This window comes from Nyctibius grandis, chromosome 9, assembly GCF_013368605.1.
Source record: "Nyctibius grandis isolate bNycGra1 chromosome 9, bNycGra1.pri, whole genome shotgun sequence".
NCBI lineage: Eukaryota > Metazoa > Chordata > Aves > Nyctibiiformes > Nyctibiidae > Nyctibius > Nyctibius grandis.
The window spans coordinates 35,490,066-35,507,406 of NC_090666.1; the positions used below are offsets into that span (position 1 = coordinate 35,490,066).

General features: G+C 39.8%; 1 protein-coding gene across 3 annotated transcripts in view; it reads left to right on the forward strand.

Moving 5' to 3' along the window:
• Positions 1-7,618: 7,618 nt before the first annotated feature.
• Positions 7,619-17,341, forward strand: part of SLC35F5 (solute carrier family 35 member F5) — a 35,268-nt gene continuing 25,545 nt past the window's right edge. Inside the window, exons 1-5 of one of the 3 annotated variants that reach the window (XM_068407697.1) lie at positions 7,619-7,688; positions 10,459-10,529; positions 12,715-12,792; positions 15,690-15,769; positions 16,916-17,057. In XM_068407697.1, coding sequence (XP_068263798.1) covers positions 16,923-17,057 — 135 coding nt within the window. In that variant the 5' untranslated portion in view covers positions 7,619-7,688; positions 10,459-10,529; positions 12,715-12,792; positions 15,690-15,769; positions 16,916-16,922. Of the gene's footprint in view, positions 7,689-10,458; positions 10,530-12,714; positions 12,793-13,002; positions 13,044-15,689; positions 15,770-16,915; positions 17,058-17,341 lie in introns of those variants that run through there. The other 2 variants (XM_068407698.1, XM_068407699.1) reach the window with 2 other exon arrangements.

A 17,341-nucleotide genomic window follows, 5' to 3' on the forward strand; every position in this document is an offset into this window, starting at 1 on the left:
TCCAGACAAAATGAGACATAACTAAAAATATCCTCTCTGATGGGTTAAATAATTTGGCTGCCTTCTTTCTAGTGGGATAAAAAATGTTCTCTCCAGCAGAATAAGGAACGCTCTCTCCAGCAGCGCTGGGGGATAACAATGAACAGCTCGTGCAGTATCTTTTTCAATTATCACAGCTATCTGGAGCCCAAGTTTCTTCTTAACATGCATGATTTATTTAGAAACAATGAACCATAGTAGTCAAATTAGTCAACAGTGGAAACACTTAAAAATATTGTGTTCCTAAATAAATAGATAAATAAATCTATTTCTAGTGACAATGCTGCACGCATAAAAAATGGAAACCATTTCAAAGCACTATTTCTGATTGCTGGGTACCTCCACACTAGATTTATTCAGTCTGTTCGGTAATATATAGAGAAAGAAACTGTTAACTCATTTCTGTAAAGTTGGGGTTTCTGCTGCAAGACTGAAATAATGCCTTAATGGATCATCAAAAAGTATAGAAGTTGATTTGCAAGTCTACAGTGCTGTGTCAGCTGCTGTAAGGATTATACACATGTCTTTGAAGAAGACCACAGTCAATTTGTAAGAACATGCTCTAGACATGTCTAGTAGGAGGAATATATGAAAACTAACAGAAACATTGTATCCAAGCATTTCACCCACTCTACTGCTTTTAAAAAGCATACTGAAAGCAAACACTGTGGCAGATGATGTAAATGAATATGTAAGTTGGGCAAAATCTTATAGACAAACAGATGACGTGAATTATGTTAGCCCTTATTGCAAGAATAGGGGCATTAAAATACCTGTTAGGAGCACTACATGCTTTTTCAAGTTGCTGTGCCATCCTAACAAGCCAACCAACTTCACCTTTAAGGACAACATATTTTGAAACCTTACTATCTCAAAGCAAGGCACTGGCAAAGCCCCAAATCAGTAGCTCTGTCAGTGCAATTTCTCATCTGATGAGCTTTCATTTCTGGTGCAGTTTAAGACAGTCTGCATTGAAAGGACCACAGGTACTTGTTAATGTTACAAGATGTGAAAACCAGAAACTTTCCCTCTGTATTTCCCTGTGGAGTAACATCCAGTTTAATCTATTTGTGTGCTCTATATATAGAACCTACATATACACAGTACGTCTCCCATGCTAGTACTGTAAGAATCAATATGGGACATTTGTTCCTTTGCCTTAGGCCCTTCTTATGAGAATACCTGACTTATCTTGAATATTGTGCACGCCCAGCAAGGGATCAGTTAACTATTACCATATTGGGCAATACTGCAATTCACTTTGAATAGTACCTTATGTTGCAACAAGCCCCAGTGAATCATTGTGATTATTCATACAGCAATGTGCAAAAGCAGAAATATCAAAATCTGTTCCATGTTTTCCTGAACATACCGGGTCAGATTACATGCAATTGCAACTGTTTAGCCTTGTGCTGGGAAAACTGCCTGACTTGACCTTTAGAAAGTTGCTTTTATGGGAATATTCGCTTTAAGTAAAAATCACATTTGACTCTCTGTGAAGACCTGTTTGTTTTTTTTAATTGCATCTCCAGACGGAGCAGGCACTCGTGCTCACACATGCGTTTCTGCTAGCTATAGTATTGAAATGACTCTCTACTTGTCAACCTGCATGAAGGTTATGCCTGCAGTCCCCTCCTGCATATGATTTTTCTTAATTGCATGGTAATTCTGTAATTCAGAACACTTCTGAAGGTTTACTTTCCATTTACTTTTTGTTTTGCTTGGATAGGCTTCCAAATGGTTTTTTAAATTGTCTTTTTTTAACAAATTATGATCACAGCTCATCCACTGAAAATAATTGAGTGATAGCAATTTAGTCATTTTCAGTCTGGGAAATCCCATTGCCAATTAAGATTCCTGTTTTCTTTACTATTATAAATCAGCAAAGTAAAGAGACTGAAATAAGTGATGACAAGCTCCCCAAACAAGTTGTTTTACTAGTCTATAATCTTATTACTAGCTAATATTTGCAAGTAATATTCAGTAGGAAGCAGAAAAAGCTCTCAATTCTAGTTTATTTTTTACAGCTATTAAAAGTAATGGTTGATAAAAAGCTACATTGCAAAAATATTTGTGGTTTTTGCTTCTAATACCTCTGCAGCGTAACATTTTTCTGTAAGTACTGGTAGTTTTCATAGTAATCAGCACAAATTTTATTCAAAATGGTAACAGTTTTAAGCACTGAATTTTCTTAGAGCCTTGTCATAAGGTAAAACAGTCGAGAAAACAGCTGTGTAACAGCTCAGCAAGGGTCACAAATACAAAATGCTTGTAAATACACAAAAGAGGACTGAGAACAAAATGGAAATTGTAACTATATCTAACTCATGATACACCCAAACTTTGATGTTTTAATTTCAGCATCTCAAGAATTGGATCAGGAGCAGAGGAAGGCAGTGAGGGTAGCTGAGCAATCGAACCGTTCCCTCCGTCATGAGTGGCTTCATGCAAAGTGGGACTCAGCACACTTCAAGGGCAGTTGAGGACAACTATAAGACACATTAAAACTCAAATGGTGCAAAGAAGGTGAGATGGAACAACTATTACAAGTTATGTGATAAGATTATTAACCAGTGGGCTAAACCCAAGCAAAAAGAAGCATTTTCTTTTACACCACAAGACTCTACCTAAATAAATCCTTAACAGCTAATGTTTTACGGTGTAACCAGGTTCACAGAAGGGATTAGCCAAGTTCATAGGTCCATCAAGAGCTATTAAAGATATTGGCTGAATTACAGACTTCCATAAGGATACTGTAAATCATTTATTTCTAAAAGCTACAACTACTCTGGAAGTGCCTTGTTTCCAGTTCCCTTTTCCCAGGCATCCATTACGAGTCACCGTGGAGACATGATTCTGAGCTAGATGGACTTTTGGTCTGACCCAACAGAACAGGGGAAAACTCTGCTGTCATGCATCCTATGCCAAGCCTAGTCCTGAACACTTAGACTACATCCTTCCCCCAAGGAGGACAGAAGTTGATCAAAACTGACTTGTCAGTTTAAATTTGAACACAGTTTCTTCTGCTGCTTTGTCTTGTTCATCAACAATGAACATCTTGTTCATCAAAGATCTGATCCAAAGGAAGCATTTCTCTAAAATAAGTGGATTCAGTTCCTTTGTAGAGATCTATTATGAGACCTAGAGAGTATTAAATTTCCTTACTGGGATCTGATCTATCTAATCCAAATCAGCTATTACGTTCTCATAAGTAGAACATATATGAGCAGAAAATAAATTCAAATTTTCTTTATAAGTGCAGTTAAGCAGGTCTGTAAAATAAAATTGAGGATGTTTTCTCTTATGAAAAGATTACAGTGCTGTTGGGAAGTAGATGTAATTTTGCTTTGCCTATAAAAGTACTATTTATGTAACTAAAATATTAACAGCATGAAAAATAAATATACAATATGTGTATATTTGCAAGATACATATAGTTTTAGTACATGTGATTACTGAAACTCTAATTCCTAAAAAAGGAACAGTAAAAAAAGGGGGGAAAAGAAATCATTCTTATAATAGTTTCTTTCAGAGAAGACACAGGATCATAATGCGGACTTTTACAATAGGAAGCAAATTACTTAGTCGAGAGCTAAAAATACAGGAGTCCTGTGATATTTCTGAGTGTAAAAAGTACAAACTTCTGGGCTTCTGACAATGCTGACCCATTTTTCTTCAAATGCCTCAGGAACCACAGCATAAGTGCCTCATTCGGCGATGAAAAGAAGTTTGGCACTCCACCTTAAGAACTGCAGTTTTCTCCCATTCACCTGCCTTAGTCAAAATGTTTAAAATCAGAACATTAACAAGTTGGATTTAGCTGTGTGACTGCATTGAGATGCAAACTGCACAGCCTCATAAAAAATAAAGAAGAAAACTCACACGCAAGAGAGGACATGTGGAGCTGCACTCAGATGGTTTTAATTCACAGTTGGGATTTCATAAGCTTTACACTCTCAAAGGAGACTGAAGGAAAAAAAAGAGAGAAAATCTGTACATCTCCAGGTATTTTGCCATCCCTAGCACCAGCTACTGCCACGCACTGTGAGACAGCACTTGCCAGGGGCAGCAAACCAAGCTGAGCTTTAGTATGTTAGCTCTCAAAGGTGAATTCCCCTTTTCCAGAGCTTTTCTATCACTGCCTCAGAAGAGTCTGAGAATCTGCACCTTCCCTGTTGCCTGTTCAGAAGAACACATGCAGCTTTTTTTTTAATATAAAACATTCACCCCATTTTAATATAAATTATGCATAATAATTTTCAAGATATTATTTAGTAAAAGCACCATTAGCTATAAAAAAAAGTATTATGTGTATTCTCTGTAGTCATAACTCTTTGGTTGTCGTCTCAGGTTTCACTGCTTCTTAACTAACTGACCTTGGATAAGCCATGTAAGTTTACTGAGTCTCAGTATAAATACTTGGAGCAAAGATGTGCAAGACCCAAGAAAATTAGATGCTGACACATTTTTGTCATTACGTTTTGTATAATTTTCAGCTCCTCCAAATTCCACAGAAAGCGCCACTGCACGAGGACTGCTATTTTCCTGCAGTTTTGTCCAAGAAATTATTTTTACCTAAAACCTCTTTCCAAAGTTGTAAAGTCAAAATTTCATATAAAAGCACCATATTGCATATTTTGGCAATTTTGGCTTCAAGGCAGAAGATAGTGAGGGCAGAAGCACAACAAATCAATACAGCATCATTTATGATATATACTCAGAATACATCCAAAAAGGACAGTTTGCACCAAGATCATAATTCACTGCATTTCCTTGTGCTGTTTAGGTTAGAAATGCTTCTGGGCAGGGATTGTATCTTACTACTTCAAACAACCAGTTTTATGAGGCATCAAGCTTGTTGGATGTGTCTCTTAGTGGTCCTATATGCAAATAAAAATACAGCTATATTAAGAAATGAAGGCTCACAAAAAAAACCCAAACCAGTTTCAGATGAAAAGTTCTTAAAAGGATTTTCTTTTCTTCTTAAGAACTGACTTTTATTTATATAAAGGAAATAATTCAAGTCCAACAGTGACACTCAGCCAGACATATGATGATATGACAACATATTCTGATATGAGAGATAACAGATCTTTTCAATCACTAACTTGTAGGAAGGGGGAAACATGTTTTATTTCAACAGTTTGTAAGTGTGAACAGCACGTAAATTAATTTCACAGCTATATCATATGTATCACCTAATTACAATTAAATACTAGTTACCTTTCCACTCATCCGTATACATTGCTTACCATTATTTCCTAGCAGTTTTTACCATAAAATTCCCCAAATATGTAACAGTTGAACTTTGCAAAAAGATGCATTTATGTTAGCAGGTGAATACTGAATAATCTGCAACACATTACATACACCTTTGGTTATCTTTAGGTTGGTATTATGAGCTTGATTCTTAAATACTAATCAACACTGACTACAAGCAGGTAATGTGGACTACAAAACCAAAACACACAAGACCAGAACCTGATTTTGCAATTTCATCTAAGCCTATGCTAGTTTATTTTAATCATTATTTTTTGGCAGATTTTAACTTTGCCTAATATTTCCTTTTACAGCTTGGTTAGTCAATAACTTGTGCATCTCAAAATTAAACGTTAAGGTTAACTGTGCTTTAATGTAGCTTATACATCTATACGACTTCACTTTTTTTTATGCTGTTAAAAGTGCATTGGTAGCTCAGCAGACATCTATTTTGAGAATTTAATTAGTTGCCACTACTTCCCAGTCCTGTGAGACTGTATCGCAGAGTGTAAAGATTACAGTAACTATGAAACAAAGATTCCACCATCTTGTTACCAGAAAATAGTAACCAAGAAAACTCTCTAAACCAAATGACAGTTTAGAAAGCCGACACCGGTTTATTGCAGCGCTGGGTGCATGGAGGATCTCTGCTCCTAGCATGCACACCGAGGGACAGAAGCACACTCGTTGTATACATTATAGAAAACTGAATATTCATACAATTCCGAGTAAAGCCCACCTATTCCAAGAAACCTTATGCATATGCTAATATATTATGTAATTGTCTTTGCGCATGCTTACTAAATTGGGGAAGGGGTCTTGGGTGGGCTCTGTGGGTCTCTAGTGGTCATAATCCCCCCATAGTGATGCTGTCCACTGTATAACCCTCTTCTGCGCAAGCGTGGTCCAGGCCTTTCTGTTGACACATGCAGGTGGCTCCAAGGAGAAGATATTGTTCTGATTCTTACAGGATTTATCTCTACTCCTGGCACCAGAGCTGTGAATCAAGTCATTTAAGACACTACAAAGATGTTGTTCACAGTCTTGCTTATCTCTGGCCCTTCTTTGTAATTAGTGAGGAATTTAACAGAGACCTTGGATTCTCTAAGACTAAGCGCAAGCAAGAATCAGTGATGACTATAAGTGTTATCAGTCCCAGAAGCAGACCCTGTCTTCAAAACATACCATTAGCTTCAGAACGTACTGTTATTTTAGCTGAAAGGAAAATTGCTGAAAGTTTATTCTGTCTAAAGGTTACACAGAGTAGGCCTTTTAGGGCGTACTTTGAGGCTTACTTTTACTAAACCGTCTGGTATCAATCTCACTGCATTTTAGGACATTTCTCAAGGGTCTTGCTCACTTCGGCTTTTCTTTCTTCCCTCTTTCTGACAGCCTAGTTTCAACCTCCATCCCACTTCTCCATCTCTAGTTCTTCAGTTCCCACGCTCTTCCTCTGCATTCTCTGTTCCTCCATCTTTCGGTTTCTTTCTTTTTTTGACCTGCTTATCTCCCTGCCTTGAAAAAGACTATAGATGTTAGACAATGGCTCGTCTGTCCGAAGGAAGTTCTCTTCCATCAGAGCTGTTCTACCTCTTCTCTCCTTGAAGACGGCCACTGTGCGGACCGCAGTCAGCACCGCTCCCCGGGAGCCAAGGCAAACCCCCAGCCGCAGGGGATGAGCCCTGCTCCTGATGGAACGAGCAAGAGCCCCAGTTTGCTACACTTTTTCCCAGCCCACTGGCCGCTTCTCGCCATCGGAAGGAGCCGCGACCCCGCGCTCCCCGTTCCCGCCGGCCAGGAAGGCGCCCCGTGCCCCCGGCCGGCTCTGGGCAGGACCCTGCGCCGGGCGGGGCCCTCCTCTGCCAGCCCTCCGGGGCCGAGCCCAGTACCGGCGCGGCCGGCAGCGGAGCGCGAAGAGTTTTTAAGCGAGAAACGAAGCAAAGCTGCGTTCCGCCGGCCCGCGGCCCCGGCTGCTGCCCGGCCCCGAGGGGCCGCCGGCCGGGGCCGGCTGCGGCGCAGCGCGGGCACCGGCACCTCAGGCTTTTACGCGCCGCAACCTTTCGGCTCGGTGTCTGAGCAGTCAGAAAGGGCGGTGAGGGGAAGGCGCCCCCTCCGAACCGCTCCCCGGTGCCCGGCCGCGGCAGCACCCGCTGCCGTCCCGCCCGCGCCCGCCCAGGGACCGGAGGCGGCCGGCAGGGGTGGCGAGTGGCTGGCCGAGCGCCTCGATGGGGCCGGCCTGCGGGCGGGGCGGGGCCAGCGCTCCGCTCGCGGCCTCGGGGATGGATTCTCGGCGCGCGCACGCCACCATCTTAGAGGGCGGGCGGGAGGCAGGGGAGGGCCGCGGGCGGTGCCGCCGCCGGACGGAGCTCCGGGCCCCTTCGCGGCCTCAGGTACCGCCGCCGTCGCGGGGACGGGGCGAGCCCCAAGCGGCCGTGCGCGGCGGGAGGCGGGCTGCGGATTGCGCGGCTGCTGCCCCCCCGCCGCGCCTGTCAGCCGTCGCCGGGGGTGTCGCGGGCAAGAGGCCTCGCCCGCCCGGTCCCCGGCCCGCAGGGCTGAGGGGGGCGAGACCGGGCCCCGCCTCGCTTCGGAGAGGGAACTTTGCCCCCTCACGTCGCGCGTGGGCCGGGAGCGCCGCGTCGGTGCGCCCGGGTGTGTGACCCGTCTCCCGCCGGCCGTTGCCGGCGTCCAGCGGTGGTCGGCGGCAGCGTGTCGCCCCTTCCCCTCCGCCTGCCGGGCCTCGGCCCCGTCCCAATCACGTTTGTGTCAGCGGTGTTGGAGAAAGCGCTTTCCTCTCCCCGCCTCAGTGAGCCGAGCGTGCCCGCCCTGCCCGGGGAGGGAGGGGATGTGTGCGGGGGGATTCCGCTTTCCCAGGAGCGAGGTGGCAGGTGACGAGCTCGTCCTGCCTCGCCTGAAGGCGAGGAGGTTCGTGCTTCCCCCTGCTTGGGCTGCGCCTCTTTCCCCCTGCGGTCTCCAGTGTTTGTTTTACGTGCGAGCGCAGGACAGGTACTCATTCTTCCTCCTCTGTAATCACCAGGGCTTGAGCCATGTTCCTTTCTCCTCAGGCACACACTTTTTCTGACTGTCTTAAGGAGATTTACTCATTTCCTTCTCTCTGTTCCTGCTGCTTTTCCCCAAAGATACCTGTTGGCAGGAAGGAAGGGGAAGACCCCATTCACTCTGAAACACGTGTCTGAATGCAGTGGTTTTCCCGATTTCTAGCATGCCTGGAAGGCTCAGCTTTCAGATGCGAGAGTGACGTGCAGTTTTGAAGGCTGCTGTGCTTGTTCTTATCTGTGGCTCTTTGCCCTGTGACAAAGCGTGATATGTTTAGATCTTGCACTAGACAAGATTAGATGGGTAGCATGTGAAACGGGTGTCACTTGTAATTCTTAGCTAATATTAAATGTATAGCTACTGGTGGCTAAAAGATTGCTCTGTACATGGTGACACTTAAAGAGGCCTTGGCAGCTTGACATTAAGTATTTTCTTCTAATGTTATTGGAGGAGTGTAAGAAGGAGGGCAACATCAATTCCACTTGTCAGCTTTCACTCTGATGACCTGAAGCTAGTATGTTTCTAACTCGATGTGGTCATAGATGTTTATGTCCAACTGGGTTGTAGTCATGCTGGGGTGCTGTATGAATGAACCTGAGAAGTATGTGGTTAGATACTCTGGTAGCTGGTAAAGACTCCGAGGAATGCAATAGATTAATATTCTGCATTACTATTGCTATATGAGAAAATTTGTTTGAAACTTTGTTTCATGGATTTTGAGTGAGTGCTGAACAGGAAACTTTTTCAAGTGTTCCTTTTATTCCTTGGATACCAGGATCCAGCTGTGCCATGACAGTTTGATAGTATTATCGTTACATTGTGCACTGCCAGATTACTGAAGCACCTCTTCGTGTGTAGCTGAATTCTGTTATGTTGGTACTAAAATTAGTGTGTTTTCTGTGCGAACTTCGGTCTTGTATAACTTTTTATTTAGCTAAGAATGATGATCTCTACTTGCAGTACTCAGTACTGGCATGAAAAACTTGGCTTCAGTTTATTTTTTTGGGTCTTTTGCCTCACTATATTCTACAGATTCTACAGGAAATTTTCCTTGAGTAAGTATTACAGGGCTGTAGTGAATACAGTTGTCATGTTGCATCAGGCTCACCTTTCCATCTCTTCTGAAGATTCTTGCTTTTGCTCTCATCTCGTGATACTCCTTGAAAGTTGAGTGGAGGTCAGAGTTGTGTTAAATTAACATTGCTTTAATGTACATTTCCAGATTTAGAAGGATGGGTGTAAAACGTGTGTCGGTTTACTTTCAGCTTTTTTCTGATTAGAGTCAAGGCAGTGTCTCTGTTTATCTTATCTTGAAAGTAATCATATATGAAATGAGAATCACCATGACAGTACATGTTAAAGGGGTGGGGGTTGTATCCCAGGACTTGTATTATTGGAGCAGCTGGTATAACTGGAAAAACTAAAACTATTTCTTCTGTGTGCAAACCTTATCTTGGTACGTTGTCTTTCAAATTGTATATGAAATAATCTTGAGTAAATACCAGAAGGAATTTCAAGTTGACTTGCATCATAGTTTGTGACTGCGCTGCTGTTCGGGTCTCTTGTTATTCTTGTTATGATGTACTTTTTTGGGAAGTGTGTGTTTTCCTCATAGAACAGCTAGAGGCAACACTCCTGTTTTGCAAGATTTGGCAGTTCTTTTACTCATGATGTTCTCTTCTCTAATTGTCAACGCAATAGAAGTTTTTCATATTTTGTGAACTTCATATGATTTTCTTTTTTAGGGTTGAACTTTTAATATGAAAAAAGACATAATCTGCACAAAGAAACATTTAGTGCTACAGAAATAAGGTTGCACATGAGGTATCAATGGTGGAGTTATACATCCTGTCCTCAGATGTCACTTATTGCGTGTTCAGAACACCAGAACTGGGCAGACTATTGAGCTTGTTGGCTTTAGTGTAGTCAGCTAGGGAAACATACACTGCAGACTATGTAGTGAGACCGTTTTTTATCTTTTCTGTGTGTCATAAATTAAAGTGGTGACTCAGCTTAAGTGATCTAGGATACTGTAACATTTTAAAAACCAAATGCGGTGTCATGACAAGGAAAGTTAAGTATATTTTTTTCATCTTTTTTTTGCAGATGATCTTCATGTAACTGGCTGAAAAATGGTTCCACAAGATGACAGCTCCAACTCTAATACTGTTAAAATGGTAAATAAAATTAAAAAAGACTTAAAAAGATCTCCATGCTATTTGCTGAAAATTATAATGATGTTAAGAAATGCCTTTTAAATGAATATTCCTTCAAATGTCAAATTTCAACTGGTACATTAAATATGCTTTCCACATGATATAACTTGTATTTCCTAATAATAGAAAGAGAAGGCAAACATACACTGAAGTTTCTGTTATATTTAATAGGGTAGAATATTGTATTTGCTTTTAAACCATCATTTCTATTTCAGCCTATATGTCTTCTGGTGGCTTAAATTTATCATAACTCTGTGCACTTGATGAATTAAATGTTTTGTAAGGGTGAAGCCGTGTTCTTCCAGAGAAGTGTCTTGTACAGTTCTCATTTTAGGTGTCAGTTGTTATATTGATATGCTGAACTTTTATCCTTATCCTGAAATGGGTTAATTATTGGTAATAAGCATTGAACAGGGTTCTGTGTGATCAGCTCCAGTCAGGATTACAGCGCACAGCAGATCTTGCATGCTGATAGAGGGTAAGATATATATCTTGCATAATAACCGAATTTTGGTGCAAGTTCTGCACCTGCTTACTCGAGTATAGCTCATATGGATTAAGTAGGGGCTGAAAGTAAGCAACTGAACGGTATCTTTCTCTTAGTGATATTTAGTTTAGTGTGCACGGAGAGAAGAATTTTTTAAGCATATTTTTTGCTTTCTAATTTTTTTCTTATTCCTACATTTTTGTATTTTGGCTGCATAAATTAGGCATGCACAAACTGTTCAAACTTTGTATGGTTAAAAGTCTTCTGCTTTAAGTCTTGCTTATCTGAGATACTGATCTTGATCTCTAATTAGGTTGGTAGTGTAAGAAAAATATGACCAGCAGCTACTGTTTGTATGTGAGGGCACTGAACTAAATAGGTGTTCAGGATCTACAGTGAACATAGACTTTGTGGTATACAAGATGGATAACCACATGCCTGTGTCTTAAAGCTACATCTTCAAATTTTATTTTAACCAGTTTGGTGAACTGTGTAGTAAAGGGCTTGAACTTGCTGGATGCTAATCAGTCTGTAAATCATGGTGAGTGCAGTGGAGGCTGAATCATAGGCTTCTGTGGTCCATCTTTATAGTCTACCTCTTAATCTAATTTAAAATAGGTGGAGAGCATCAGTTTAACTTTTGCCTCCTATTCACAGTTTAGAAACTTTCAGCCATGCTTGACATGTAATCAAAGGCAAAATTTAGGATAAACATTTAGTTTTGCCCTTACTGCTACCGCTATTCTATGCACTAATCTGTGACTTATTAATATAGGGTGTGACTTCTGTTGATACAGGATGTACCTAAAACAGAGCTTAGCAAGTTTTCACATGAATAATAAAAGAAAAAAAATCCAGCACTTCTGGACAATAAAACTTACAGCTTTATTATTCTTTGTTGTCAGTTCTAGTTTTGTTGTGCCTTGTTTTGGAGCACTATATACTTGCCAACACGTGGATTTGCAAATAGTTGCAGATTAGATGGGCTTCCGATTGGTGTAGTATAGTATTTTTTCTGAAGTCCCTTATGTATAATGTTTCTTTCCCTATATAATAATTTTAAAGTGAACTTTGTTGAATGTCTTTATAGGATCTGAGTTTAAAATTAAAAAAAAATATTTTATGTAAGGTTTTTTGGTTTTGGATACAGTAATAATACTATATCAAAATATGGAAAGATACTAGGCTTCCACAAGAAATAATGTGGAGGTGTCTTATCTTTCTAGATTATTTTAAGGACAAAGAGCCTATATGCTCTTCTACTACCTTCCTAATTCTAGTCTTTGCTTAGGAATGTAGGGTTAAGAAATACAGCCTTTCTCTGCATAGCTTGAAAATTTAGAACTGAATATCATCAGCTGCTTCTTTCTCATGTGAGCCTCTTATACTCAATTAATAAGGAAAGGGTCGTGTTCTTTCAAATATCAAAAATAGTAAGTGATCCTGTTTTCTTGCAATTCAGTGCTGTCCTGCTAGCATTTTTGATGTGGACTGATTCTTAAGGTTCTATATTTGTATTTCCCTATCATTTAGGACTTGAGCTGCAGTAGACACTTGTTGAACTTGAAATTTTAGAACACGTTTTGCGAAGATAAGTGCTTAATATACACATGCACATAAATTTTCAACCTTTGCTTGCTTTTTTTTTTTTCTTTTTAGGAGACTGTCATCACTTTGACATGATGTGTGAAGTTTGTTAGCATTTTTTGTTTGTTTTTTTTACAGTTATTGTGGAAGGTATGTATGAGAAACGTAAATCTTGTTCTTTCTATGTTCATTTTTGTCAGAGCATGTTGCTGTCACTCTACAGAAGCCAAATGTAAAGAAGTGCATGGAATCGTATTTCATTACAAGTTCATGCATACTAGTGCTTTGTCAATAAGTGGGATGATGGGTCTGTCTAAAACTTCTCAAAATAGTAATTTCTGTCTGTCTTTGCATTCTGTGTGAAGTTTTACAGGTTTTAATTCTGCCCTGAAACTTAGTATGTAAGTTTCAATAGCATTCTGTTTTTCTGCTGAACATTATAGGCATTTTAGTATTGCTGCTTCATAATTTTTTTAGTCAGCTACCAGCTTGAAGGTGCATGTTGCTGCATGATGACTTTGTAGTCACCCTTCCTTGTTAAGCTTTTTTCCTTGTTAGGGAAGAACCAAGCAAAGGGCTGTATTAGGTATACAGAAATGTTAAACAGACTCTTTGTAGTCAGACGAGAAAGTAATAGCAGCTATTAGTGAAACATATAAAAAGCTTCAGCTTAAAGACATAAGTGTGGGCTCTTTAATTAGAATTTTAAAATCTGCTTATAGGTAGAAATGGTGCAATGTGTACTTATGCTCTGAATAACTTCATAAGTGACCTGTTATCTAAGAAGTACTAGATATTCGAGCATCCTTTACTCCCCTCCTGCCAAGGGATCTTAAGGCAAGGGATTTGTACAAGCCTAATGTAGACAAGTTGAGTACAATATTAAGCAACTACAGAATCACACAGAATCACAGAATCACAGAATGTTAGGGATTGGAAGGGACCTCGAAAGAGCATCTAGTCCAATCCCCCTGCCGGAGCAGGATTGCCTAGACCATATCACAGAGGAACGCGTCCAGGCGGGTTTTGAATGTCTCCAGAGAAGGAGACTCCACAACCTCTCTGGGCAGCCTGTTCCAGTGTTCAGCTACCCTCACTGTAAAGAAGTTTTTCCTCATATTTATGCGGAACCTCCTGTGTTCCAGCTTGCACCCATTGCCCCTTGTCCTGTCAATGAATGTCACTGAGAAGAGCCTGGCTCCATCCTCATGACACTTGCCCTTTACATATTTATAAACATCAATGATCTCTGTGCGTGATGTCTATGCACAATGTTTTGAAGCAGTTTGTGGTGAGAACAGAAGAGCTAGGGATGCGAGCATGTGATGTAGAGGTGTCAAATTGATCAGGCTACTGCAATTCCTTCCTGTCTCCAGCTGCCTCTCTGCCTCCTACCTGTGGCACATAACCGGTGAAAGGCTGGAGTGTTTCCCATTTCTGGTATACATTACCACTGTTCATGTGTCGCACTGTAGCCTGTCAAGGAATGAGATTTCTTCCTTCTAGCTTCTTTGGAACTCTTTTATGCCCAGCTTCTGTTTTCACTGTATATTATGCACACATATGAGCAATTTGTAGGCTATATATGATATATCTTCATATAATGGCTTGTAGGCTATGAGTCATAATAAAATGAAGCCAAAGTTTGTAGAGTATAATATGTAGTATCTATTAGACCAACTCATAAAAACTGAAAATACTCTTATAAGCTTTCAAGCACAAAACCCTTTCTGTTAGCTTACTCAGGTTTAAGATAATATCCCTATTCTCTCTTTGAGAAGTGTTTTCTCCTTTATTCTGTATCAAATAAAAACTGCCATTCCGTTCTGAGTCTTTCATAACTTTACACCTCCGTACTTAAGACTTCTGCTTTCTTTTGTCAGCCCCACCATTTTATCAGAAAAGTAGAATAATTATCCAGAACTGATGGCCACACATGGAATATATCACCATAGATCTAGTGGTGTAATTATACTTCAGGAACCCTGCCTGTTGATTTTCTTTGGAAAGAAGCCCTTTGAGAGACAGAGGAGAAAGTGGCAAGATTTGAACATGGCAGAGACTGTATTGCAAAGGAGAGGCATGAGGCAAAGGTGGGAAACAGTGTAGTGGTCTCAAATGCACTTGTGCATATCTGGACACTTAAGTCATTAATCTGAGGAATAGGCTAGTCTGGAAAAAAGAAATCACATAGCTTCCTCACTGAGGACGTTGTGGCACTGTCTCCTTCATAAATAATTTGTAAATAGTGAAAAGACAGTACGTGTTTATATGTTGACATGTGTGGAAAAAACAAAGTGTAATTTAAAATCACCGAACTGTGTTAGCAAAGCAGATCACCTTTATTTACTGGAAGAGTCAGGATTTGCTCCATCAAGGCAAATTAGATTTCAGTTCCTTGAGGAGTTCTCTCAAAGACAGTGAGTGTTTGAGTTTGTGATGATAAATAGCAAGGTGTATGTAATCTGTAGCAAATTAACTCCTAATAAATTGGTTCTTAAAATATATACATAAATAGGTTAATGTTAATAATAGAACTACCATATGCATCTCTTACTGAGATTCATTAGAAAGTATGTGAAAGATTCTCGTATGAGTAGGCCAATGAGCAAGACCTCAGTCTCTGTCACTTGTATTTGAAGGTTTTTAATCATAAAACTGAAGATTTTCCTAAATTTACATCTTCTAATGGGCAGTTGTAAAGCTGTATCACAAATCTGAATGAGCTTCTAGTAGCATTAGTGGATATAAGAATGCATGTAGGTCTGGTATGCTCATGCTTAACCACTTGTTTGGAGTAGGTCCAGTGAATCTTTGTAATTTTTTTGAGTTAAAACACAAGCATAATTTTTAAAAGCTTGTTTGCCTTGCGTTTCTTTTATTTTTTTGGAAAGTACTTTAGTGACCTCTTAATATAACTTCAGTGTTTTCAGTAATGTTAATACTTATTTTTAGTGCAAGTGGTGCAATGTTGAGCCCTCTAAAGTCACAATGTACCACTTTTTTGGCCAGCCCAAACAATATAAGTTCTGTTCTCTTGTGTTTAGAATGAATTGAATAAAACAGAATAAAACGTTGCGTTGAATAAAACAGAAGTACTCTGCCTACTGAAGGAAAAGGAAAGAAGGTTGGTTGTGATCTGTTTACACACTGCTGTAGTGCTCACCTCCTGCATAAATTTTAATGTTTTAACTGCAAATAGTCGTCTCCCTAATAAGAATTTTTGCAGCACAAGCCATATTTTCAGAATTTTCTGTTGAGTGGTACACTTTTCCAGTATGTAAAAGCAGTTGGCTATAAGCATTTAAACCTAGATGTACTTTTCTGATAATTCACCAGAAATGCTCAGATTGAGGCCTTTCTATTACTACCTTGAACAAAGACTTCTAGGAGCTGTGAGGTGTGTAGATGAAAAGAAAAATAGGTTTGTGCGTGTCAATATCCAAACTTTATGCTGTAATATCTGGCAAGTCTTCATGACTTTTTTATTACATGACAAGCTTAAAGCTAGTTTACTGCTGTAGTTTTGATTTCTCAGAATATGAAGTGTTCTTAATTAATTATTCTTATGTGTAACATACTGGGGCACACTCAAAATCATTATCGATGTTTTGGGGTTTTTTTAATAGGCAAAGCGTTCTGTTGCATATATTGTATGCTTACTCTTAGTTTGGTAGGTTTTCACTAGAATTGGTGCATGCCTGTATTTCATAACTTACCAAAGAGATATGTAAATCTTTTGAGATCAAGTGCATGTGTAATTTAATTAATTTTTTTTTTTTTTTTCATGAATCACTTTACTCTTTGAGGGATCATAATTTACCCAAATGTGTTGCTATGTCTTTGGAAATATTTGTTGAATGCTTAAGTTTAAACATGTTTCTGACTACCTTTAGTAGGATTGTATTTGACACAACACATTAAAATAATTTCTACTATCAGCTTAGAGTATCTGAATTTACCAAAATGTAGGGGTTTCAAATTTTGCAGAATTTGTAGCATACAAATTCCAAATGTTTTACCTACTTTTGCTTGCTTCGGTGGTAGAATAGTTGATAAATTCTTGAAAAGTCTAGATTTACTTTATAATTGCCCTTAATGTCTCTGAAAATCTCATGCCAGATGTGTGAAAGATCTGCTTTTTAACAAATATAAACGTGTTTCCTGGCATATTGGGTCCATTTCAACACTTGCCCTCCACTGTTTTTGTCTTTTTTTCTTTAGTCACCATTTATAATCTTTTGGGTTTTATTCCTTTATCAATCTTGAATAGGTTACAAATGGTGTGGGTTTTTGTCATGAATCGAATGAGCTCCCAGAGCAGTTCATCCACTCAGCGTAGGCGAATGGCTCTAGGAATTGTCATTCTTCTCCTCGTTGACGTGATATGGGTTGCCTCTTCAGAACTTACTTCTGTAAGTATTGTTCCATGCTTCTTAAAAGGAAAATAAAAGCCTATTTAAGAGAAAAATGCAGCAGAAACATGGTCACTTGAACACTCAATGAGTGTTCTAGTGTAGTGTTTAACCACCTTTTCAGTACAGGGAAGACGATACCCTTTGGGTTAGTGAACTAACCCGTATCCACTAAAAGTTCTGAATAAGCTCAACTCGGTGACTGCTGCTTTCAAGACAGAAGGTGTTATTGATGACTTTAAAATGAAACAACATAAGCTCATAACTATGTACTGTAATTAGGG